At 60.7% G+C, this 23,767-nt stretch overlaps 1 protein-coding gene across 5 annotated transcripts in view; it reads left to right on the top strand.

Moving 5' to 3' along the window:
• ROBO3 (roundabout guidance receptor 3) overlaps positions 1 to 23,767 on the top strand; it is a 99,972-nt gene that overhangs the window by 59,796 nt on the left and 16,409 nt on the right. For all 5 annotated transcript variants that reach the window (XM_075909598.1, XM_075909597.1, XM_075909594.1 and 2 more), the window contains exons 3-9: positions 12,363 to 12,520; positions 12,900 to 13,020; positions 13,274 to 13,412; positions 14,133 to 14,260; positions 19,010 to 19,134; positions 19,364 to 19,535; positions 22,221 to 22,426. In XM_075909598.1, coding sequence (XP_075765713.1) covers positions 12,363 to 12,520; positions 12,900 to 13,020; positions 13,274 to 13,412; positions 14,133 to 14,260; positions 19,010 to 19,134; positions 19,364 to 19,535; positions 22,221 to 22,426 — 1,049 coding nt within the window. The remainder of the gene's footprint in view (positions 1 to 12,362; positions 12,521 to 12,899; positions 13,021 to 13,273; positions 13,413 to 14,132; positions 14,261 to 19,009; positions 19,135 to 19,363; positions 19,536 to 22,220; positions 22,427 to 23,767) is intronic.

Here is a 23,767-nt window from a genome sequence, read left to right on the forward strand (position 1 = left end):
GGTGACTGCTGCAGGGTGGCTGCTGGGAGCTGCTGCAGCCCTTGATCCAGGAGCCAGGCGCACGGCATCTGATGACAGCTATAAGGGGCACTATGCTCCCCCTACAGCTGCCATCAGGTGCCCCCCATAGGTTGGCGCCCCGGGCAGCTGCCCGGCTAGCCCATGCCTTAATCCGGCCGTGCTCGGGAGGCCTGGTTCTGTCTCCCCAGGAAGGTTCTCCGGCTGCTGAGGGAGCTGCTGGGGTTAGGGCAGTGGACCTGCAGAAGAGGGGAGAAGCTCCAATATCTCTGCTGGGCTTTCTGTCTTGGCTGGGCAACTTGTGTAAAGTTTCACCCTCAGAGAAACGGGCCCAACTGTCTCCTCGGGGAGGCCTCCCCCCATTTCCCTCCAGCACGAGCCGGGAGCACGGGCAGAGAGTAGAGCTGGCCACTGGGATGGGTCAGGGCCCCGTTTCCCCTGGCTCCAGCGTGAGGGAGTTGGGGGGGTACGGAGAGAGGAGGAGACGAACCTTGCGGGAGGGAGGGGAATGAAGAGAACTTACTAGTTCTCTGTTTGAATGACACAAATGGGAAACAAAAAACTGGACTATGTAGCACTTTAAAGACTAACAAGATGGTTTATTAGGTGATGAGCTTTTGAGGAAGTGGGTCTGGCCCACGAAAGCTCCTCACCTAATAAACCATCTTGTTAGTCTTTAAAGTGCTGCCTAGTCCTGTCTTTTGTTTCAGCCAGACCACACTAACGCGGCTGCATCTCTGTCACAAATGGGAAACACATTCTGCTTTCCTACTTCAAGGAGTTCCCAAGTGGGGCTTTTTTCTGCCTTAAAACCTCCTGGAGTGGCTGAATGTGAAACCGGGCTGCTAGCGGTCAGCTCAGGGCAGTCGCCGTCCTCGCTCTGGGGCGGGGGAACAAGCCCCAAGGAAGAGAGCAGCTTGCTTGTTTGTGTGCACACAGAAAACCAATTGGCTAAGCAGAGGCTGCTGGCACCAGGGGCTTGTCTGTGGGAATTACTTGGCAGTGTGTGGCGGGGCTACAGGGGAGTGGTGTGTTGTTCTGTAGTAGTCTGGGTTTTCCTCAGTATGCTGTTGGCTTTACAGCCTGGCTTTTGTTCCTGGCGTCGTGCTGTGCTTAGAACAGACACACGAACAAAACCTGTTGTGTAGAAACAGGAGCTGGCCAACAGTTTTCATATGAAGTTTTTTCTTTACAAAAATGTCCTTTTTTCAAAAATGAAATTTTTCACAAACAATCCATTTGTGAAAAACGTGCTGCCTTTCACAATTAAAAAAACCTTTAGCAAAGGCACAATTGAAACCAGTCTAGTTTTAGGCAAATTAAACAATTGTCGTTTTGGATGCAAAATCTCTGGGGCAGAATCGTGGGAGCCTGCGTGGGCCGGATTTGCCCTGTGACAAACTGTGACAGACCGGGCCGTGTCTGGGCACAGCTGAGGGCGTCCGCTCAGGGCGAATTGCTCAAATCCGGGGCTCCTTACAGCCCCCCTGACTGGGGACCTCTCCACACAGGCCACAAACCAGTCCCACAGAGCGCTTCAGCAGCCTGCCTGAAGCCTCCCGAGCAAAACCCCTCCGACACCCCAGCAATATCCGTGCCCCAGATGGCCCCGGGCCTATACACAGGTGGGGGGTCCTAGCACCCAATCCCACCTACCCCGAACAAGTTCTGTCCGGTTCCAAGAAACCAGCCACAGATCCCTGGTCAATTTACCCTCTGGACCTTACCCACAAATCACGCTGGGCCAATCCTTTAGAATCTGTATCTAAAGGTTTATTATTACAAGAAAGAAAAGCCTGAGAGTAAGGTTATTAAAGTACAGTACGTTACATGCACCGAATCTCCCAGTTCTCGATGCAGGCTCTAGCAGAGATGTTGCAGCTGCTGGTTTAAAAATTCTTATTGCACATCCTACGATCAGGATGGGTTCACAGGTCTTCCGGGCTCTTCAATCCCTGCAGTGCTGCCTCTGGGATGAAGTGCTGAGCTGAGAACAAAATGGCATCGACCGCATGGCCTCTTTATACCTCCTTCCTGGCCTCTTCTTGTATGCAGCAAGTCACCTGGTCAGAGGCCAATCTCTATGTTCCCTGCTGGCTGCCCTCAGGTGACAAACCCCGTTCTTTGGGTGTATTCATAGCCTATTAAGAGCCATTGTTCCACAGGGCTTCACTACTCAGCCTGTCCATAGCCATGCTTAACCACATTCAGAGAAATATTCAGCTTCCACACAGATTCCTATCTACACACACAGACATTATATACTCACATAAACAGTGTACACAGGATTAACAAACAATAAGCTCCCATTCAATACCCCACATGGCTCCCCCCTATACCAATTTCTGGGGAAAACACCCCCACCTAGGGGTGCAGCAGCGATCTGGCTGCTTCCCTCCAATTCGGTAATGTGACACAAACCCAGGGTGGAAAGCTCTGCAGAACGCATTTTTCAGGCTGGCTCTTGGGAAGAGCCTGGCGTGTGCCCCCTCAGCCTGGGCAGCAGGCTCTGCTCGCGTCTCCGCAGCTTGTGCCTGGTTCTAGGCCGCTGGCAGGCGTGCCTCGTGCCCGGGGCTCAGGGCTTGAGGGGAGGCCATGGTTTCTGAGAGCAACCAGAGACGGAAGTAGGGAGCAGCAGCAGGGTGACAACGCCACAAGCCCCTGGAATGCAAAGCAGGAAAATCCAGCCTCTCCCAGGGAGCCTAGAGGCATCAGCCGTGGGCCTGGAGCTGAGGATTTCCGACCGGGAGCCCAAGCTCTTGCACAAGAATGGAATCTGTGTGTGCCGGATGCGGCCTTCCTGTCAGGAGACTCCAAGGGGAGCAGATCTGGGCTGGGGGAGGCAGCTGCCACAGTCTCTCCGGTCACTGTGCCCGGGGTCCACGGGGCAGCTGCTGCTGGGTCCTGGGGTCCGGTTCTGCTGCCCGCAGTTCCAGAAGGGTGTGGATATTGGAGGGGTCAGCGAAAAGCCACCAGAATAGCTAGAAACGTGAGACTCCCCGAGCTCGAGCTGGGTAGTTTCTCAGGGTGATCTGTGCAGCTTAAGGGGGGACTTGGTCATAATCCATAGGTACCTGCCTGGGAAGCAGAGATTTAACTCTGGGTCCCTCGGGCTAGCGGGCAGTGCTGGCTGGGAAAGTGAGGCACGTTTGCACTGGGGAGAAGGGGCATATTTCTGACGGGAGGGTAACTAACCACTGGAACAAGTCACTGGGGCTGTGGAAGATGCTCTGTCCCTGGGGATAGTAAATCAAGAGGGGAAGTTGCTAGGAACTCCCTGGGGACAGGTCTCAGACGGGGGTCCGGCTAAGTGAGTGCAATTCGCCCCTCTGGCCTGGGACCTCACCAGCGTGACAGGTACCTAGGGAAGCTGCCCAGCAGGCAGACAGGCAGGCGGCAGGGCCCGGGGGAAGTTACCCTGGCTGGGTGTGGTGGTTGCATGTGTACGGGAAGGATCATCCATGAGCCTGTGGCGTGGTGACAGCCGGAGCCCTGGGCTGGAGAGATACCCTGGGAACATCTGTCTCCTTTATCAGAGGAGATTAAAATAGCAGCTCTCGGAGCCCATGGCTCCTGCTGCAGGGGGCTTACACAGAGACAGGGAAGGGGCGTTGCGTGGTGCCTCTTTCAGCTAGAAACCCAAGTACCCCAAGGAGAACAGCGCGGGGAGACGCTGAGCGAAGGACTGCCTGAATGGGGCACTTTTGCCCAGCCATAGGGGTGCAGCTGGCTCTGCCCCTGCCTGCCTAGCGTAGAGCGGGCAGGGCAGGCAGCAGCCCTCCCTTTGTGTGGAGGGGAGGTGTCTGGGGCAGCATGTGTGGGCAGGGATTGGAGAGGGTCAGTGTATGGCCCTGCTCAATGGGGAACTCCCGGACTCCCCATCTGGGGCTGGCAAAGGATGCTGGAGTTTCCTTTGCTGGTCCCCCCAGCTCACAGCTCTACACCTGCCTGGCATTCTCTGGCCCTGAGCTTGGGCCACATGCAGGCCGGTACGTGCAAGTTGCAAGTCCCTGGGCTGGGGGGCTTTCCTTCCCCCCACCGCATGCCCGTAGTCCGATCCCTGAGACCAAGGCTTTCTCCAGCCACCACCTTGGTCCCGCCGCTCTGCTCTGGCGGGGCTGGGGGGAGGCGAGTGCTGCTAATGCTGCTGGAGCTGCCAGCTCTGAGCCTCCGTCTCCTCCCAGTGCCTGTGACTGAGGCGCCTTACCCGGCCCGATTAGCTGCGTAGCTCTGCACTGTAACTACCCCCTGAGAAGTAATTAGGGATCTCGGGCTGGGGTCCCTCACGTACCAGCCTCTCCCTCTGCCAGGCTGGCCTGCCGGTGGACTCCTCTCGCTGGGGGGGCGGGTGAGCGGGGGGGACACAGTGAGCGGGGGGAGGGGTCTCACCTGACCAGGGAAGGGGTTTGGACAAAGGGAGGGTGTGGCTTGGGGAGGGGCAGGGAGAGCGGGGGGGGGGGGGAGCATGGACAAAGCAGACTAACCAGTGTAGGGGGGCTCAGGGGCCTGTAACCTCTTCCCCCAGGGGAACTAGGGCTGTCGGCCTATCCTCTTATGCCGGCATCCGTCCTGTGCTGGGCTGTATCTCGGAGCAGCAATAACCCCTCTCTATTCCACTGGCTGGTAGAGTCACATCTCGCTGCGGATGGGGGTGCAGGCTCAGGGAGCTTCCTGATGTGCCGTCACAGGGGTGCAGTGAGCGGGGGGGGGGGGGGGGGGGTGCAGTGAGCAGGTGCGTTGTCCATGAGACAAACAAGAAAAAGAGATCAAAATTACAAATCGTATGAAGAATCAAACTGTAAAACGTTACTCTTGGTGGGTCTTCTACTCTTACGGTCATTATTAAATTACAATAAACTTGTGTGTTCTCAGATGACAGCAAGTAACAAAGAATGTCACAGAGACTTAAAATCTCTGCTTGGAAAGGTTAATTACAAGATCATTTGTAGAGTAAAATTCCCTATGTATGATAAGAGAAATAACACAGTTCAGGGCAGTTCATAATTAAAATGTACAGCACTTATGTTAAAAGAAATGTGCAACTTCTGTTACTGAAGACAAAGTTGTTTTAGTCAGTGATTAAAATCTTCAGGATTGTTTTTGTATTAAATATCAAAGCATGTTTTTACCAGTGTTTCGAGGTTACTAATCGTACTAATCACCAGCACTTTTTCATATATGTACTTTTGATATATAACTCAAGGAGAGACTTTGAGCCACAAAAATCAAGATTATCTTTAGAGCTCATGTGTATACTTGGAATCAGGATTTCTGAACTTTGTTGCTGTCTCTGATTCATTATGTGAGCAGGGGGGACACAGTGAGGGTGCAGTGAGGAGGGGTATGTGCAATGAGTGGGGGGGTATCAGTGAGCCAGTGATCTCTTCCAGGGCTGGTTTCTCCCCCGAGCAGCTCTTGTGACACATGCCAGGCAGCAGCCATGCCACAGCTGGCCAGGGCGCAGTGCCAGGTGTAAGCGCTGGCTGCATTCCTAGCCAGGCCTGAGAGCGTCCGTCACAGAAAAGGGCACCTGTCCTGCAGGTAGCGCCCTCCCATCCTATTTGGACCGTGTGCCTCCCGCCCCTCACCGCTTGCGGGTTGGGGTGGGTCCTGCTTTGGGCAGAGGGTTGGACTCAGCCCCAGGATTCCGCGTGGGCGCACCGTGGATTTATAGAGGCAATGAGACGTTCTCTGTTTTATTCTCTGTCCCTTTCCTGGTGATTCCCAACGTTCTGTTTGCTTTTGTGACTACTGGCCCCTCCCACACCCCTTCTGCTCTCTGAACCCCTTCTATCTGGCCCAGAGCCTTCATCCTAGCCCCACCCAGCCCCACACCCCTGGCGGAGCCTTCACACTCCTGCGCCCCAACTTCTTGTCCAGCCGGGAGCTCGCTCATGACTCTCATTTCTGACTCCATCTTAGCGCCCACACGCCCTGCCCAGAGCTCCCCCACACACCCCCTTCCGCCCAGCCCAGAGCCCCCTCCCACATGCCAAACTCCTCACTTCTGGCTCCGGCCCAGAGTCCGCCCAGGCAGGTGAAAATGAGTGACGGGGAGGGGGTGGGGTGAGCGGGGCAGGCCGTTGGCATGGGGGGGGGGGGCGGGGCGGGTAAGGGGGTGGTGCTCACCTGGAAGCGGCTGTGTTGCAGACCCAAGCTGGGAGCAGAGCTGCCCCCACCCTGCAGGCTGCTGGCTCTGAAGGAATGCCCCTCTGTGCACCAGGTATCGAGGGCTGGCCTGCTGCAAGGCTGCTTCCCTCGGGGCAGTGAGCCGAGCTGAGCGCAGGAGGGTCCCCAGGGCGCGGGGCCATCTGCCGCTGCTGGCGCTAATGAAGCCTGGCTCTGTCACAATGGCCATCGATCGGAATGCAACACACCCCGCCTGCCGCCCTTTGTCCGGCAGCTCAGTTATCAGGGGCCCTTCCCGGGCCGGGGTGGCGGCTCGCTGCCTCGCCTGGGGGCTGGGACAAGGCCCTGAGGCAGGGGCAGCCCATGGGGAGCGCCCCTGGCCAGTGACACTATTGGGGACCGTTCTACGCCGGGGCCATTTCCTGTGGGTTCCAGCTCCTGCCAGTGGTGGCAGGTCACCGGCACGCCTGGGTCAGGCAATGGGTTGAGCGGGGCTTAGCTGTGCTCATGTGCTGTGGGCGAGGGGCCTGCTGACGTGCCCTGGGCACCGCTGGTGCTTGCACAGCGGGGGCACGGTGCAGGGCACAGGAGGAGTGTGGCAGGGGTGGGTCCCCCAACCCAGGAGGGGTGTGCAGAATGCAGGGGAGTGCTGGAGGGCGCGCTGTGCTTTGGGAGGGGCCCATGACCCAGGAAGGACAAGTGGAGGGCAAAGGGGCTGCTGGCTGGGGGGGCAGAGAAAGGGGCCAGTTGGTTGTAGGGCTTGTGTGGCACGTTACCCCGCTGGCACCGTGTGACGGCGCGTTGGGGGTCCCCCGTCTCCTGCACCCCGAAATGGCACAAACAGACTCCACCAGCCAGTGGAATTGAGGGTGGTTTATTGCTCCTCCAGGATACAGCACAGCACAGATGTAATCTGGTTACAGGAACTGGGGCTAAGAGGCCTCAGTGCTCCCTTTGAGATAGGGGAGTCCCAGCCCCCCTCCCCAGCTCCTTCTCCCCTGCTTTCCAGACAGGAACTAACTCCCTCTCTTCCAGCCCTGCCCCCCAGCCAGGGCAGCATCCACCTTCCTTTGTTCCTCTCCATGGGGGGTGTCTGGCCACTGGTTTGCATAGTGACTCATCCTGTTTTGCTGGGTCGTGGTACCCACGGCAGGCAGTGGGGGTTACCCCAGAGCCAGCAGCATAGAAACCAGCCAGGTACCCCCACTACGTCACACACCGCCTAGCCCCCGCTGGGCACTCCGAGCGACTTGCCTCGTGCATTCCTGGATGCCTGGGCCCCTGCTCAGCACCCACCAGAGCTTGGCCGGAGCTGCTGAGTGACGTGCCCAGTGCTCAGCGACGCCCCAGGAAATCTCGCGCCACCTTTCCAGCCTGGACTGGTGTTGCCTCAGCTGCCGGCCAGGCCCCATTAGACCTTTCACTGCCTGTGTGAAACTGCCCACCGGGGCACTGGCAGCAGGGACCCGTCCCCGCTTCGCCTTCTCCCCAGGGGGCTAAAAACCTTGCACTCCTTGAGTCTGTCCCTCTCAGGCAAGTCTGCTAACCTTTCCCCCGGCTCTTCTCGGACCCTGCCCAACGTAGCCTCCCCCAGGTGGAGCTGTGGCCACCAGGGCCCAGTGCAGGGGCCCGCTGTGGGTCGCACCAGGGCCCAGAGCAGGGGCCCGCTGTGGGTCGCACCAGGGCCCAGAGCAGGGGCCCGCTGTGGGTCGCACCAGGGCCCAGAGCAGGGGCCCGCTGTGGGTCGCACCAGGGCCCAGAGCAGGGGCCCGCTGTGGGTCGCACCAGGGCCCATGCAGGGGCTCGCTGTGGGTCGCACCAGGGCCCAGTGCAGGGGCCCGCTGTGGGTCGCACCAGAGCCCAGTGCAGGGGCCCGCTGTGGGTCGCACCAGGGCCCAGTGCAGGGGCCCGCTGTGGGTCGCACCAGGGACCGTGCAGGGGCCCAGCGGCAGTCCAGTTCCCTTGGGGAAGTGGGTCTGTGCAAAGCTGCAGAGACGCAGAGAGGGCTAGGAGCCGGCTAGGAGCCAGGTGCAATGAGCAGGGCTCTGCGGCTGGGGGTATTTAACCCCTGGCTAGCCAGCTAAGCTCCTTAACCCTGCAGGCCTGAGGCGGGGATGGGATGTGCCCCTGGCAATTCTAGGCCTTCGGACACTGGTGCTCCTTGCTTTATCCGGTATCAGGCCTGGTGCTGCTCACAGGGCAGTGAATGAGCTCGGTCCAGGTAGCTTGCCCTGTCCGCTCCCAGCCGGCGGGGTCGGGCAGCAGCATGGCGGATTTAGTGCGCAGAGACTCGCCCACCCCTCGGAAGGCAGCTGGCTGCTTTAATCAATTCTAATTGGCCGTTCTGGAGCGAGATTGAAGTGCATTTTTCTGCATTTAGCAGGAAAAGCCCCGGGGGAGTGGTGAGGGGTCAGAGGTCAGGCTCCTAACCCAGCAGGGCCTCAGGGCAGCAGAGCAGAGACAGGCCGGACTGTGCCACAGGCTGGCCGTGTTTCAACCGCACTGTACCAGGCCATCCAGGGGGCTAGAGCCACCCTCCAGGGCCAGCCTGCCTGGCAGATGGCACCAGCCCCAACAGCTGGCACCTCCTTGGCAAGGGCCTGGCACCTGGCCAATAGATAGAGCAGGCACAGCCCCTGCCAGCGGCCAAATGGCTTCCCCGCCCACCACCGCGATCCCTGCCCCTGCAGAGCAGCCTCAGCTGGTCCCTCCCGCCCCCTGGCACCTCCCCGGGCCGGGGCTAGGCCCCTAGGACTGCAAGGCTCAGTGGCTCAGACCCCGGCAATCCCACATCGCTCGCAGTCCCTGCCCACGGCGGAAAGCTCCTTCCCCTGGAGCTGCCCGTCATCTCAAGCTTGAGCAGCTGGGCCTCTGGACAGGCGGGATTAGAATAACTGTGTGTGGCTCCGGCCCGGCATGGCACAGGAGTTATTGACTGGAAGGTCACAGAGCCGCCCCGGCAGGCTCTCACAATTCAATTACAGGAGGGGAGCGTGAACCCGCGAGGACCCGCTACGCTGCGCTGCTCTGCTCTGGCCGCCTCTGTCCCGGGCGCTCCCTGCCCGAGCAGCACGGAGCACGCAGCTGCCCCGTCTCTTCAATGGCGAGGTGCCTCCAATTTGCACAGCCAATTAAGCAGCTTGTGCTAATCGCACCCGGACTTCGTTAGGAGACGTGATTAGCACTTTGCATAATGATCCCCGTTAGGGAGGGAACCTTCCTCCCGGTGCCCTGTGATTACGGAGAAAACCAGATTTGTGTAGCACTTCGTTCTGCTGATCGCCCGGTGCCGAGAGCAGCCCCCGCCGGCCCCCGTGGCGGTGCTCTGCCGGGAGCCGGAAGGGGCTCGGGCACATGGGTGCGGGCTGCCTCCCTGGCTCCAAGGAGCCCTTTACGCTGCAGGGCGTGGAGCTGGTGATGAAGCAGGTGGCGCCTTCCCTGCCAGGGCTGCCCCAGGGTGCCCTGCCATTCCCAGCGTGCCATGCCTGTGTTCGCTGTGGCCGAGAGGCCAGCCGCCCCGGCTGCTTTCCTGCAGCTCCGCTCCACCTGTAGCCTCCCGGCTCCCTCACAGCTAGTGCCAGTGTCTCCCCAAGCCAGGAGTCGCCCCCCGTGTGCCCTGGGCTGCATCCCTGAAAGGGCTGGCTGCAGAGAGGCCTGGCTGCACTGAGCAGTCAGGTTCTTCCACTCCTGGGGCAGGGGTCCTGCTGTCATGTGGCCTGGGCTGGGATGTGGGCAGGGCCCATCTGGCTCTCGGCCATCCTGGGAAGATGCCTGGTGCTAGGTCCTGCCCATGTCCTGCCCTTGCTTCTCAGCCTTCTCTCCCTGCCAGACGTGCTCCTCGCGCTCCCCTCGGTGCTGGCCTGTGCCTGGAGGAGCCCCACAGCAGCCCGTTCTGCAAGCTCGGCAGCTGCCTTGGACTCCTTCAGCGCAGGGCGTGCTGGCGTTCTCACGGGGCCCCTCCCTCGCCGCAGTTAGACACTGGCCTGCCACAAAGCAACGGGGCTTATTGCTTTCGAGCTGAGTAATTCCGCGGGCCTGTGGCGGCAGAGCGCTCGGGGAGGCAGCGTGCAGGGACACGGCACTCAGAGCAGGCGCAGATCCGCTGCCTGCCAGAGGCTCGCGGTGCCCAGGCAGTTAGATCTGAGACCGTGCTGGGAGCAGGAGCCTGGCTGTGGAGAACGCTGGTTTCTCTCTTGGCCCTGGGATGAGAAACAAAAGGGGAGGAGGAGTTGGCGGGTAGCCACCGCCAGGTCTCAGAGTAGCCAATCAGACGAGGTGCCATCCCTCTGTCCGGAGGCTGCAAAGTTCTTCCCCTTCCATAGAATCAGTCACAGAATCACAGGAGTGGGAGGGACCTCGCGAGGTCATCGAGTCCAGTCCCTGCCCTCATGGCAGCATCAAGCACCATTCATCATCCCTGCCAAGTGTCTGTCCAGCCTGCTCTTCAATATCCCCAGTGATGGAGATTCCACAACCCCCTGGGCAACTTATTCCAGTGTTTAACCACCCGGACAGGCAGGAAGTTGTTCCTAATGTCCAGCCTAAACCTCCCTTGCTGCAGTTTGAGCCCCTTGCTTCCTGTCCTGTCCTCAGAGGCCAAGGGAACAAGTTTTCTCCCTCCTCCTTGTGACCCCCTTTTGGGTACTTGAAAGCTGATACCACGAGGGCAGGGACTGGACTTGATAACCTCTCAAGGTCCCTTCCAGTTCCAGGATTCTAGGATTCCGTGTCTCTGCTCAGTCTTCTCTTTTCCAGACTAAAAAAGCCCAGTTCTTTCAGCCTTCCCTTACAGGGCACAGCTCATGTTTGCTAGACCTTTGTTTTTCTTCTCTGGACCTTCTCCAATCTTGCCTGAAACGTGGTGCCCAGAATTGGACATAATACTGCAACTGAGGCCTAGTCAGCGCAGCGTAGAGAGGAAGAACGACTTCTCGTGTCTTGCTCACAACACTCCTGTGAATGTGTGGTGGCACATCGGGGACCCCCCGATCCTGCACCCCAGCCACAGCAAGATGAGACTCTGCCAGCCAATAAAGAGGGTTTATTGCTTCTCCAGGATACAGCCCAGCACAGACATGACGTGGTTAGAGGAGCCAGGGCCAGGCAGCCTGAGACCCCTTGGGGTGGGGTCCCCAGGCCCCTGGCCCCTCAATACTCAGCTTAGTCTCCTCTCTTCATGTCATCCCAGCAAAAACTGCCCAGGCCCTGCCCCCCAGCCAGGTGGCCGCCTCCGCCTCCCTCCCTTTGTCTCTCCCCCTGGGAAGAGCCTTGTTATCTGCCCAGGCTGGGACTAGGCGTCTGGGCCAATCCACGTGTGGGGGAGTCAGTGGGAATCACACAGCCCAGCGCAGGGGGACCCGGGTCACAGAGCAGCCAGCCCCCCCTGCATCACAGCGTGCATCCCAGAATCACGTTTGCTTGTTTTGCAGCAGCGTCACACTGTTGACTCCTATTTAGCTTGTGGTCCACTATGATCCTAGATCCCTTTCTGCCGGACTCCTTCCTAGACCGTCACTTCCCCTTCTGTGTGTGTGACACTGATTGCTCCTTCCTAAGTGGAGCACTTTGCATTTGTCCTTCTTAAACTTCACCCTGTTCACCTCAGACCATTTCCAGTTTGTCCAGGTCATTTTGAATGTTGACCCTATCGTCCAAAGCACTCGCAACCCCTCCCAGCTTGGTATCATCTGCAGACTTTATAAGTGCACTCCCTATGCCAGCATCTTAATCAGGGGTGGGAAATCTAGGGCCTGGGGGTCTGCTGCAGCTTGCCTGGATACCGCCTGGGAGGCTCAGGGCTCTGCTCCCCCCCCCCCACCCGCCACAGGGGCCGTAGCTGGAGCAGCAGGAGACAAGGGGGTGGGGTGGGGTGGGGGGATGCGCTGGGATTGCCTGCCTCACTGTGCTAAGCTGTGGACGCTCTGAGTCCCTGGGGCTGGGCCTCGGGCCAAGGCACAGGGCGGAGGAGCTGGTGGCTTGGAGGTACTGAGAGTCCTGGAGAGTAGCTCAGCCCTGCCCTGCCCTGCAGTCCTTCCCCAGGCCTGGCCCACCGCTGCCAGTGTCAGGAATCCCCAGAGAGCTGCATCCAGGAGCGGGGCCAGCTGCTCCATTCTGCATCCCCGGCCCCTTCCCTAGGAGCCCCCGTCCATCTACCCACTGCAGTCCCCAAGTCCCCCTTGGCCAGGCCACGGCTCATACTCCCGGTGCCCTTGCAGTCCTGCGCGATGACTTCCGGCAGGCCCCCAGCGACGTGGTGGTGGCGGCCGGCGAGCCGGCTGTGCTGGAGTGCGTGCCACCCCGTGGGCACCCCGAGCCCACCATCTCCTGGAAGAAGAACAGCGTCCGCATCAGCGACAAAGACGAGCGCATCACGGTGAGGCCTGACCCTCCCCAGGGGCGTGCGGGGTGGGGTGCTGGCATGTCCCGCAGGGGGCTGAGGCAGCGAGCCTCAAGGGCATCACTAGGGCATCTGCCGTGGGGAGGCAAGAGTAGCTCACGGGGGCATCTGTCCTGCAGGGCAGGGGGTGTCTGTCTCATGGGGAGGGGCCAGTAGGGAGGGGTCCTGGAAACCATTAGTACCTTGGGAGCAGCTTTTGGCAGGGAGGGGGGTGGGAGTGGCTCTCTGGGGGTTTCATGGGGAGGTGATAGGGAGGGGGCTGCGGGAGCAGCTGCCTGGAGGGGCTGGTGGGGAGGGGGCTGTGGGAGTGGCTGACCTATGGGGCAGCTGCTCAGATGCTCCCCCCTGTGCTCAGCTCCGCGGGGGAAAGCTGATGATGTCCCACGCCAGGAAGAGTGACGCCGGCTTGTACGTCTGTGTGGCTACCAACATGGTGGGGGAGCGGGACAGCGAGCCGGCCGAGCTGGTGGTGTTCGGTGCGTAGCCGGGGCTGGCGCATGCCCCTAGGAGTGGGAGGGGGAAGGGGGCGGGGAGGCTGAGTGTGCCCCCAGGAGCGGGAGGGAGGCTGGGCGCCCATCTGACCAGTGGGGGGGGGGGGGGCTCCGATCCCCTGGGCCCAGCCTCCCTGGCAAAGGCGGCAGGCGTGGGGCTCGGAGGCTGTGGGCGGCAGGGGCTCCACACGGGCAGGTCACGAGGCTCAGGCGCTGCCGTTCTGGTCTGTCTCGGCAGAGCGCCCCACCTTCATCCGCAGGCCCAGCAACCAGGTGGTGCTGGCCGAGGACAACGTGGATTTCCCCTGCGAGGTGCAGGGAGACCCGGTGCCCATGTCCCGCTGGCGCAAGGAGGAAGGGGAGCTGCCGCGGGGCAGGTAAGAGATGGGGGAGGCCGATTCCAGGCAGCTGGGCTGCCAGTGCACACCCCAACCCACCTACACACACAGCTGGCGGGAGCTGCTAACAGGGTGCAGCTAGCACACTGCTGCGGGGCCAGGGCTGCTCCACGTGAGACAGGCACCCGGCCAGCAGGGTGGAGTTTAGTGTCCCCTTTTCCTCCCCAGAATGGGAGCATCTGCAGGGGTCTGAGGGTCTTTTCCCCAGGCACGCCCTGGTTGCCTGGCTCACCAGGGTAAGATCCGTGTCATCCAATTCCTGTTGTGACTGGTCCCAGGACAGCTCACCCAGAGCTCACCCAGAGCGGTTCACCAGCAATGTTCCCATCCTTGTGTGGAATGAGTTTTGTTGAGTGCACTGAGGCATGTACAGATGTGCACCACCAGTAGAAAACCCTGCTGCTAGCTCTGAGCACTCTGCTAATCAGCCAGGCGGCATCCGAATCTCTCCAGGGTGCCGCCCAAGCGCTCGGCTTACAGGGAGCTCTGATCGCCAGCCCCCAATGCACTGCCACTAATTAGGCAGGTTGGACGCCAGCCAGGGCTGGTGCGCACACTAAGCAGGCTGGAGGCAAGGCCCTGAGTAAGGATATGCCAGGCAGCATTTCTCCACCCAGGACGGGAGCAGGAAGGGCTGACCCCAGGCGACAAGGTGCTGCTGCCAGGCTGGCTCAGCGCGTTCACTCCTGTCCCTCGCAGGGCGGAGATCCAGATTGACAACACGCTACGGCTCAGCCGGGTGAGCGCTGAGGACGAGGGCACCTATACCTGCGTGGCAGAGAACAGCGTGGGCAAGGCGGAGGCCTCTGGCTCGCTCAGCGTGCATGGTGAGGGGTGTAGGGCTGTGCTGAGGCAGCTGGAGTGGAGGAGGAGCTGAGGAGACCCCTGCCCGGGGCCCACTTGCCCCTCTGCAGTGGCTGACACTAGCCGGGCACTCGGTGCCACCGGGGAGGGGGAGGGGGGCTGGATTTGGAGCCAAGCCTGGGGCAGAGTTGCTGATCTCCTTCACAGTGAGCCTCGCACAAGAGCGTGCAAGGTGCATCACACGTCCAGCCACTGCTCCAGCACTGGCAAAGGGCGGGGGCAGCAGGGGCTTGCTCAGGGCTCATTTAGGCTTCAGCTGCAGGTCTGTTCCCATGCCAGGCCTGCGGGTCCCGGCAGGTACCAGCTCCCAGCCCTGTGTGGGGCGGGTGCCCAAAACAGACTTTGTGCTGGGACCAGGCCTTGGCTGGTGCAAAGCCTTTGGCGCAGCGCACTGGCCCTGCTTCGGATCGGCCCAGTCTCGGCTGGCACCCACTCTGCAGCGTCTCCAGAGCCCTTAACCAACTGGGCACAGGCTCCTGCCTCAGGTACCTGGCAACCTACATCCGTTACCCTAGCACCCACAGGGCTCAGCCGGACCATGGCCCACCAGTGCCCAGCAATACTGTGCCGCTCTGCACAGCCGCCTGGGCTGCGGGCGGGAGAGGAAGGAGCGACTAGCATTTTGAACCCTGGGTCCTTTGTCTTCCATTGAGAGGGAAGAAAAGGCTTTGACAGGCGGCCGGGTGGATGGGGGAGGGTTGGTTATTTATGGGCAGGAGGCTGATTTAGGAGATGTGCTCCTTTTCTTCTCTGTCCCTCCTCCCCCTTCTCGTCCCATCTCCAGACCCTGCTCTGAAAGCCAGAGGTTACCGGACCTCAGGGCACTTTCCCCTGAATGTTCTGGCTCTATTCAGCCCTCACACCCGGGTGCCGGGCGTGGCTGCCTCGTACTTCTCCTCGTAACTCCCGGCTGGGTTAGAATTGGGAGGGGGTGCCAGCCAGCATGTGTGCACACCCCCCCCCCAAGTCACGCCACTCCCCTAGCCTGCTTCACAGGACACGGCGTCCTGGGTCCCGGCCAGTCTGGTCGGGGGTTCCCCTGGGCTTCTGGATGGGTGGGCTCCCGAGTTCCACGCCAGAAAGGTTGCTGCCCACAGAAACCACTGCCAGCCAGGAAAAGCCAAACCCTGCCACTCGCAGCTGGGATTTCATCCCCCAGGCCACTGCCCCTGCCTGCTGCCCGCTGCCGGCGCTGTGTGAAGGGGCTGCCGCTGCTGGCTGCTAGCACATGGGAGGGCTTGGGGTCCAGCCGGAGCCTACCTGCAGGAGCTAACGGGGATTTAAAAATGGCGGCGCCCAGCAAGATGCAAATGAAGCCCGGGATATTTAAATCCCGGGCTTCATTTGCAACTTCAAATGCCTACATTAGCCACCCTAGTTCGAACTAGGGTGGCAGTGTAGACAGACCCTGTCTGTGCCTGTGTGTCTCTGTGGATGTGTGGGTGTCTCTCTGTGGGTGTCTCTGTATGTGTGGGTTCTGTCTCTGGGTGGGTGGGTGTGTCTGTCTCTCTGTGCCTGTAGGGGGTATGTGCCTGTGAATGTGGGTGTGTCTCTCTGTGGGTATGTCTACACTGCCACCCTAGTTCGATCTAGGGAGGCTAATGTAGGCATTCGAACTTGCAAATGAAGCCTGGGATTAAAATATCCCCGGCTTTATTTGCATGTTCCCGGGCACCGCCATTTTTAAATGCCCTGTAGTTCGAACTCCCTGCCCGCGGCTATGCGCGGCACAGGCTAGGCAGTTCAAATTAAAGCTCCTCATTCGAACTACTGTTACTCCTCCTGCAATGTCTCTCTGCGGGTGGGTGTCTGTCTCTGTGGGGTGGGGGTGTTTCTCTGTGGAGTGGGGGTATCTATGGGTATGTCTACACTACCACCCTAGTTCGAACTAGGGTGGTTAATGTAGTCATACGAACTTGCAAATGAAGCTCGGGATTTGAATTTCCCGGGCTTCATTTGCATGTTGCCGGGCGCCGCCATTTTTAAATGTCCGCTAGTGCGGACTCCGTGCCCGCAGCTACACGCGGCACAAACTAGATAGTTCAGATTAGGCTTCCTATTCCGAACTATCTGTACACCTCGTTCCTAATCCAAGGAAGCCTAATCCGAACTATCTAGTTCGTGCTGCGTGTAGCCGCGGGCACGGAGTCCGCACTAGCGGACATTTAAAAATGGCGGCGCCCGGCAACATGCAAATGAAGCCCAGGAAATTCAAATCCCGGGCTTCATTTGCAAGTTCGTATGACTACATTAACCACCCTAGTTTGAACTAGGGTGGTAGTGTAGACATACCCTATGTGTTTCTCTATCTCTGTGGGTGTGGGTGTCTGTGTCTGTGTGGGTAGGTGTTGTGTCTTTGTGCCTGTGGGGTGTATGTGCCTGTGGTGTATCTCTCTGTGTGTCTGTGGGTGTGAATGTTTGTGTCTCTGGGTACGTCCAGACTACATGCCTCCGTCGACGGAGGCATGTAGATTAGCCAGATAGGCAGAGGGAAATGAAGCCGCGATTAAAATAATCGCGGCTTCATTTAAATTTAAATGGCTGCCCCGCTCTGCCGATCAGCTGTTTGTCGGCAGATCGGGGCAGTCTGGACGTTCCCCTGTCGCCAGAAAACCCTTTTGTCGACCGCCCCGTTATGCCTCATCCCACGAGGCATAACGGGGCGGTCGACAAAAGGGTTTTCTGGCGACAGGGGAACGTCCAGACTGCCCCGATCTGCCGACAAACAGCTGATCGGCAGAGCGGGGCAGCCATTTAAATTTAAATGAAGCCGCGATTATTTTAATCGCGGCTTCATTTCCCTCTGCCTATCTGGCTAATCTACATGCCTCCGTCGACGGAGGCATGTAGTCTGGACGTACCCTCTGTGTGCGGGTGTGCCTGTCTCTGTGGGTGTCTGTGTGACTGTGTCTCTATGCCTTTGGTGGTGTGCGTGCCTGTGTGTCTGTGTCTCTGTGGGTGGGTGTCCGTGTCTTTTTTTTGGGGGGGGGAGTCTGTTTTTGTGTGCCTGTGTCTGTGTCTCTGGGGGGGGGGGGTCTGTGTCTCTTGGGGAGGGGTCTGTGTTTCTAGGTGGGGTCTGTTTTTGTGTGCCTGTCTCTGTGTGTCTGTGTCTCTATGCCTGTGGTGGTGTGCGTGCCTGTGTCTGTGTCTCTAGTGGGCGGGGGTGGGGGGCTGTTTTTGTGTGTCTGTGTCTCTGTGGGGGGGTGTCTGTGTCTCTTGGGGGAGGGGGTCTGGTTTTTTGTGCCTGTGTCTGTGTCTCTTGTGGGGGGGGGGTCTGTTTTTGTGTGTCTGTGTCTCTGGGGGGGGGGTGTCTGTGTCTCTTGGGGGAGGGGGTCTGGTTTTTTGTGCCTGTGTCTGTGTCTCTGTGGGGGGGGTGTCTGTGTCTCTTGGGGGAGGGGGTCTGGTTTTGTGTGCCTGTCTCTGTGTGTGTGTCTGTGTGTGTGTGTGTCTGTGTCTCTGTCTCTGTGTGGGGGGTGCACGCACACTAGAAATGGCAGAGGGCCAGGCCGAGACCCTGCGCCTCAGCAGAGGAGCTGTGGTGATGGGTCGCACTGAGAAGCTCCGGTAAGCAGCCCTTAGCCCAGGCTGTGCTGCTGAGCTCACCCCTGGAGGCTGCTTCTGGGGGGTGCCACCCAGCTGAGCGAGGGTGTGGGAATGACGCTGATTTTAGAGCCCAGACACTAGCGGGTTTGGGCCAAGGCTCTGGGGGCTCAAAGGGGCACTTGGCCCTGGGTCGGGGACCCTCCCGCGGGGCTTTAGCCTCCAGCCAGTCGGTGGCAGGTGCAAGGGCTGGCACGCTCGCTGTGCCGCTAGCTGGGCGGGGCTCCCTGCACAGACCCCGCTTTAATGGGCCGTCTGGACTGGCTGCCTCGGAGCCCTGCCGGCCAAGCCCTGCCACCGCTGGGCCGCAGCACGGGCAGAACTCACTCCCCTGCCTGCGCGTGGGCACTGCCGGCCTGAGGGGCCCAGTCCCTGGGAAGTCAGGGCCCATGCTGGCACACAGCAGGCACCTGGCGCCTCTGCCGACGGTGCCCATGAGAGACAGCTCGCTCCGTGTGCCGGGCAAGTTGCACACTCACAGTGCACGCGCGGCTCCAGACTGCAGACGCTGGGCGACTAGTGCCAGGGTCCCCAGGGGCCTTTCTTTGACACGCTTATTTGGGAGCCAGGCTAAGGCTCCTGCGGCGTCCAGCCGCGTCTGCCCAGCCGCCAGGCCATGGCGGAGTGCGGGTGCTCACAGCTGTAACCCAGGAGCCTTTGCAGCAAGGGGGCTCCTTCCAGCTCCCTGTAAGGGACCTCCCAGAACCAAGCAGGAGGAACCGGTGGCCTGTTTGCCTCTTGTGCCTCGCGACTCAAGCCCCCTTCCCTGGGTGGATAAGTCCTGGGATGCTGCCGCCCGGCGGGGAGCAACCACCCAGCAGCAGGGACTGGACGCAGCAGGTTGGGAAGCCGGCTTGCTGGGATTGGTGCAGGGTGCCCTCTGCTGGGCACCCGGTTAAGGGACTTGTCCATGCTCCGGCTATTCTGGCTTCCCTGGATGAGGACGTTGGGCTTGGGGCTGAGGGCGGTCGAGTCTGCGCTGCTCTGGCTGGAGCGTCTTGTGGAGGGTCTCCCATCACGTGGCCGGAGCGCTTGGGCGAGGACGTGCCGGGCGCTGCTGCGTTTTAGCAACCCGGCTCTGTTTGTTCCTCACGCTTTCCCTCTGCTCTCAGTTCCGCCCCGGTTAGTGACGCACCCTCGGGACCAGATCGTGGCTCAGGGCCGCACCGTGACCTTTCACTGTGAAACCAAAGGAAACCCGCCGCCGGCTGTGTTCTGGCAGAAGGAGGGCAGCCAGGTAGGCTCTGCATGCCCCCTCCCCCCAGCATGTGCCAAGAGCCCTTTCCCACACCCCAAAGCCCCTGGCTGCACCCCCAGTGCGAGCGGGGAGAGGCAGGGGTGGAGCGAGTGGGGTGGCATGGGGGGGTAGGGTGCTCTGTTTTGGACAGCTGACAGCCCTAACCCCCTCTGTCTTCCCCTGGCTCTGGCGGGGTGGAGAGTCAGGCTCCCTTGTGTCCGCCCTGCAGATCCTGTTGTTCCCCAGCCAGCCCCCGCAGCCCCTGGGGCGCTTCGCCGTGTCCCCGAGTGGCGAGATGACCATCACGGAGGTGCAGAGGGCAGATTCAGGCTACTACATGTGCCAGGCCATCAGCGTGGCCGGGAGCATCCTGGCCAAAGCCCTGCTGGAGGTGGAGGATGGTGAGCGTGAAGGTCCAGCCAGGCCCTTATGGCACTAACGACTCGCTGGAGTTGTGTGTCGGCGCGTGGCCAACCTGCCTCATGGAGAAGGGCGGGGAGTCCTGGGGTGAGGGGCGGGTGGCAGGATGGCAGAGCGTGGTGGGGGGAGGGGTGAAGCACTGGGATGGGTTCCCTAGGGAGGGGGTGGAATCTTCATCCCTGGAGGTTTTAAGTCCCAGCTTGACAAAGCCCTGGCTGGGATGACCGAGTGGGGCTGGTCCTGCTTCGGGCGGGGGCTGGACTTGACGGCCCTTCCTCACCTCGTGTCCTGCCCCAACACCAAGTGGCAGGACTAGCTAAGACCTGTAGAGGCTGAGGGACCCCGATGGGCTTTATTCCACCTTAATCCCACGGCCCATTGGGGACATCAGTTGGTGGCTCCTTCATGGAGCCGTGAGCACGGGCGTGTACCTGGCGCGGTTCACCCCCATCCCGGATGCCTGCCCCTTTCGCGGCATAAGGGAAAACCTGGTGCACACGTATCTGGAATGTGCTAGGTTGCAGCCCCTATTCCATAAGAGCATAAGAACGGCCGTACTGAGTGAGACCAAAGGTCCATCTAGCCCAGTAGCCTGTCTGCCCACAGTGACCAGCACCAGGTATCCCGGAGGGGATGGACCGAAGACAATGACCAAGCCATTTGTCTCGTGCCATCCATCTCCAGCCTCTGACAAACAGAAGCCAGGGACACCATCCTTACCCCCTGGCAAATAGCCTTTTATGGACCTAACCTCCATGAAATTATCTATCTTCTCTTTAAACTCTGTGATAGTCCTAGCCTTCACAGCCTCCTCTGGCGAGGAGTTCCACAGGTTGACTATGCACTGTGTGAAGAAGAACTTTCTTTTATTAGTTTTAAACCTGCTACCTATTAATTTCATTTGGTGTCCTTTAGTTCTTATATTATGGGAACTAATAAATAACTTTTCTTTATCGACCCTCTCCACACCACTCACGATTTTATAGACCTCTATCATATCCCCCCTCAGTCTCCTCTTTTCTAAACTGAAAAGTCCCAGTCGCTTTAGCCTCTCTCCATATGGGACCTGTTCCAAACCCCTAATTCCAGCTCCTTCAGAACCTCCTATTGAGTTCTGCCTGTACTTTTCCTCTCACCTTTTTATTTATGCGCACCCCATCTGTGGCCCCTCAAAGTCACGGGATCACCTCGTCAGCCTCCTCCTGGCCATGGCGAAAACTGCCATATACAGCACCAGGAGGAGGATGCTGCATGGGGGGGTGCTCTGCAACTGTGGGGCCTCCTTCCGTTCCTCCCTGGTCTCACGCGTCCACTGGCTCCCTGGAACAGCTTCGCAGAGCAGTGGGCGCTCTGGGGTTCTCTGCTCGGTGTCCCAAACCAGCTCCCTTGTTTTAACCCTTTGACCCGCACACCTTGACCCTGGTTTTCATTAGTGGTCCCCTGGAATGAGTTGGGTCCTTGGTCCAGTCGTCACTCGCGAGACTCGGGGAGGGGCTTTCAGAAGTGGATTCAAATGGTGACTCCTGAGGTCTCTTCCAGCCCTAGGAGTCTATGGCTCTCTGACCTTCAGGGGTGTCATGGTGCTGCTCACAGGAGGGGTCACGGGGTGTGGGTGTGTCACGGCGCTGCCCATGGGAGGGATCTCGGGGGGGTGTCTCGGCGCTACCCACGGGAGGGACCTCGGGGGGGTGTCTCGGCGCTACCCACGGGAGGGACCTCGGGGGGGTGTCTCGGCGCTACCCACGGGAGGGACCTCGGGGGGGGTGTCACGGCGCTACCCGTGGGAGGGACCTCGGGGGGGGGTGTCTCGGCACTACTCACGGGAGGGACCTCGGGGGGGTGTCACGGCGCTACCCACGGGAGGGACCTCGGGGGGGGGTGTCACGGCGCTACCCGTGGGAGGGACCTCGGGGAGGGTGTCTCGGCGCTACCCACGGGAGGGACCTCGGGGGGGGTGTCACAGCGCTGCCCAAGGGAGGGACCTCGGGGAGTCATCGTGCTGCCCACGGGAGGAACCTCGGGGGAGGTGTCACGGCGCTACCCACGGGAGGGACCTCGGGGGAGGTGTCACGGCGCTACCCACGGGAGGGACCTCGGGGGGGGTGTCTCGGCGCTATCCCTGGGAGGGACCTCGGGGGGGGTGTCTCGGCGCTGCCCACGGGAGGGACCTCGGGGGGGGTGTCTCGGCGCTGCCCACGGGAGGGACCTCGGGGGGGGTGTCTCGGCGCTGCCCACGGGAGGGACCTCGGGGGGGGTGTCTCGGCGCTGCCCACGGGAGGGACCTCGGGGGGGGTGTCACGGCGCTGCCCACGGGAGGGACCTCGGGGAGTCATCGTGCTGCCCACGGGAGGGGCCTCAGTGGCAGCTCCCTTGTGCGAGGAGGGAAGGGTCCGTGTGGGTGAACTTCTGGCTGCCAATGGGGGTGCAGGGCCCGCTGGCACCCCACCCCTCGGCGACACCCTGTCCCCCCACTGACACTCCTGGGCCCTGGGGTGCCAGGATCCCATGGGTCCAGGTGCCAGAAGCCCAGGCTGGCTCCTTCAGGCAGGTGGCCCCTGGTCAGGAGCTGCTGCGGCTCAGCCTGGGCAGCTGTTGCTGGTCCTGTAGTAGCCAGGCTGTCATCCAGGCCAGGTGAGCTGCTCGCTAACACCTGCTCTTCCCTGAAGTGACATCTGACCACTTCCCGCCAATCATCCGCCGAGGGCCCGCCAATCAGACGCTGGCCGTGGGCGCCACAGCCCAGCTGCAGTGCCATGTGAGCGGGAACCCGCTGCCCAGCGTGCAGTGGCTGAAAGACGGGCAGCAGGTCGTGGGCAGGGACACCAGGGCCAGCCTCTCTGACAACGGGACTCTGCAGATCACAAACGTGCAGGTGAGCTGCTGCCGCCCCTCGCGCTGCACGGGCCGGCCAGGCCTCCTGGGGTCACCTTCACATGCTGGCCCTTGCTCGGGGCTGCCTGATTGCCCTGACCCGGGGCTAGACATCCACCCGACTGCCCCGGAGGTGAGGTTGCTCTCCCATGGAGACGAGGCCTCGCTCAGCTCTGGGGCTTGGCCCGAGGGCAGGGAGTCCTTTGGAGCGGGCAGCGTTTGCACTGCAGCTGAGAACCCCCAGCCCAGCTCAGCCCAGCCCCCACCATCTGAGAACCCATCTGGGCTAGCGGGGAGAAGGGAGAGCAGTGGTTTCTCCCCGCATTGCATGTGTGAATTGCACTGCCTGTGGAGGTGGGGGGGACACAAGCGCACGTGTGCAAGAGCGTGTCCGTCTGTGTGTCTGCGTGCACATGTAGGGGCAGGGTGCACACAAGCACACGTGTGTGAGAGCGTGTCCGTCTGGGTGTCTGTGCATGCACATGTAGGGGCAGGGTGCACACAAGCGCACGTGTGCGAGAGCGTGTCCGTCTGTGTGTCTGTGCGTGCACATGTAGGGGCAGGGTGCACACAAGCACACGTGTGCGAGAGCGTGTCCGTCTGTGTGTCTGCGTGCACATGTAGGGGCAGGGTGCACACATGCGCACGTGTGCGAGAGCGTGTACGTCTGGGTGTCTGTGCGTGCACATGTAGGGGCAGGGTGCACACAAGCTCACGTGTGCGAGAGCATGTACGTCTGGGTGTCTGTGCGTGCACATGTAGGGGCAGGGTGCACACAAGCTCACGTGTGCGAGAGCGTGTACGTCTGGGTGTCTGTGCCGCTCCCCTGCCACTTCCCCCACCCCTGCCACATCTCTGTTGGGTGCCAAGCCGGGAAAAGCAGAAAGTATCGGACATTTTGTATGTCTGGTATTTTCTCAATTTCTTTACTGGACAGAAGGCGCAAATACCCGACTGTCCAGTTCAATACTGGACACCTGGCAACCCTAATGGCCCCGGGGACTGCCCGCTCCTCTGGCCACGCTGTGTCATGGGAAAACGTGGGCAGCCCTGCCTGGTGGGTATGTTAAAACGGCCAGTCCAGGCGGGGCAGCCGCCCTCCAGGAGCTGCTTCCAGGGGTGCAGAAACCCGGCCAGGCCAGGCTGTGTCCCAGGAAAGGGGCTGCCTGCAAACTGCTCCTCTCCTGGGGAGCCAGAGGTGTCAGCGCTGCCAGGTGGAGCACCTGGCCCAGCAGCCTGCCCCCGCAAAGGGATCCCGTGGGTCGCCTGTGACGGCGCGTTGGGGTTTTCCCGCCTCCTGCACCCCCGTAGTGGCACGGACAGACTCCACCAGCCAGTAGAA

This window comes from Pelodiscus sinensis, chromosome 26, assembly GCF_049634645.1.
Source record: "Pelodiscus sinensis isolate JC-2024 chromosome 26, ASM4963464v1, whole genome shotgun sequence".
In the NCBI taxonomy this organism is placed as follows: Eukaryota; Metazoa; Chordata; order Testudines; family Trionychidae; genus Pelodiscus; species Pelodiscus sinensis.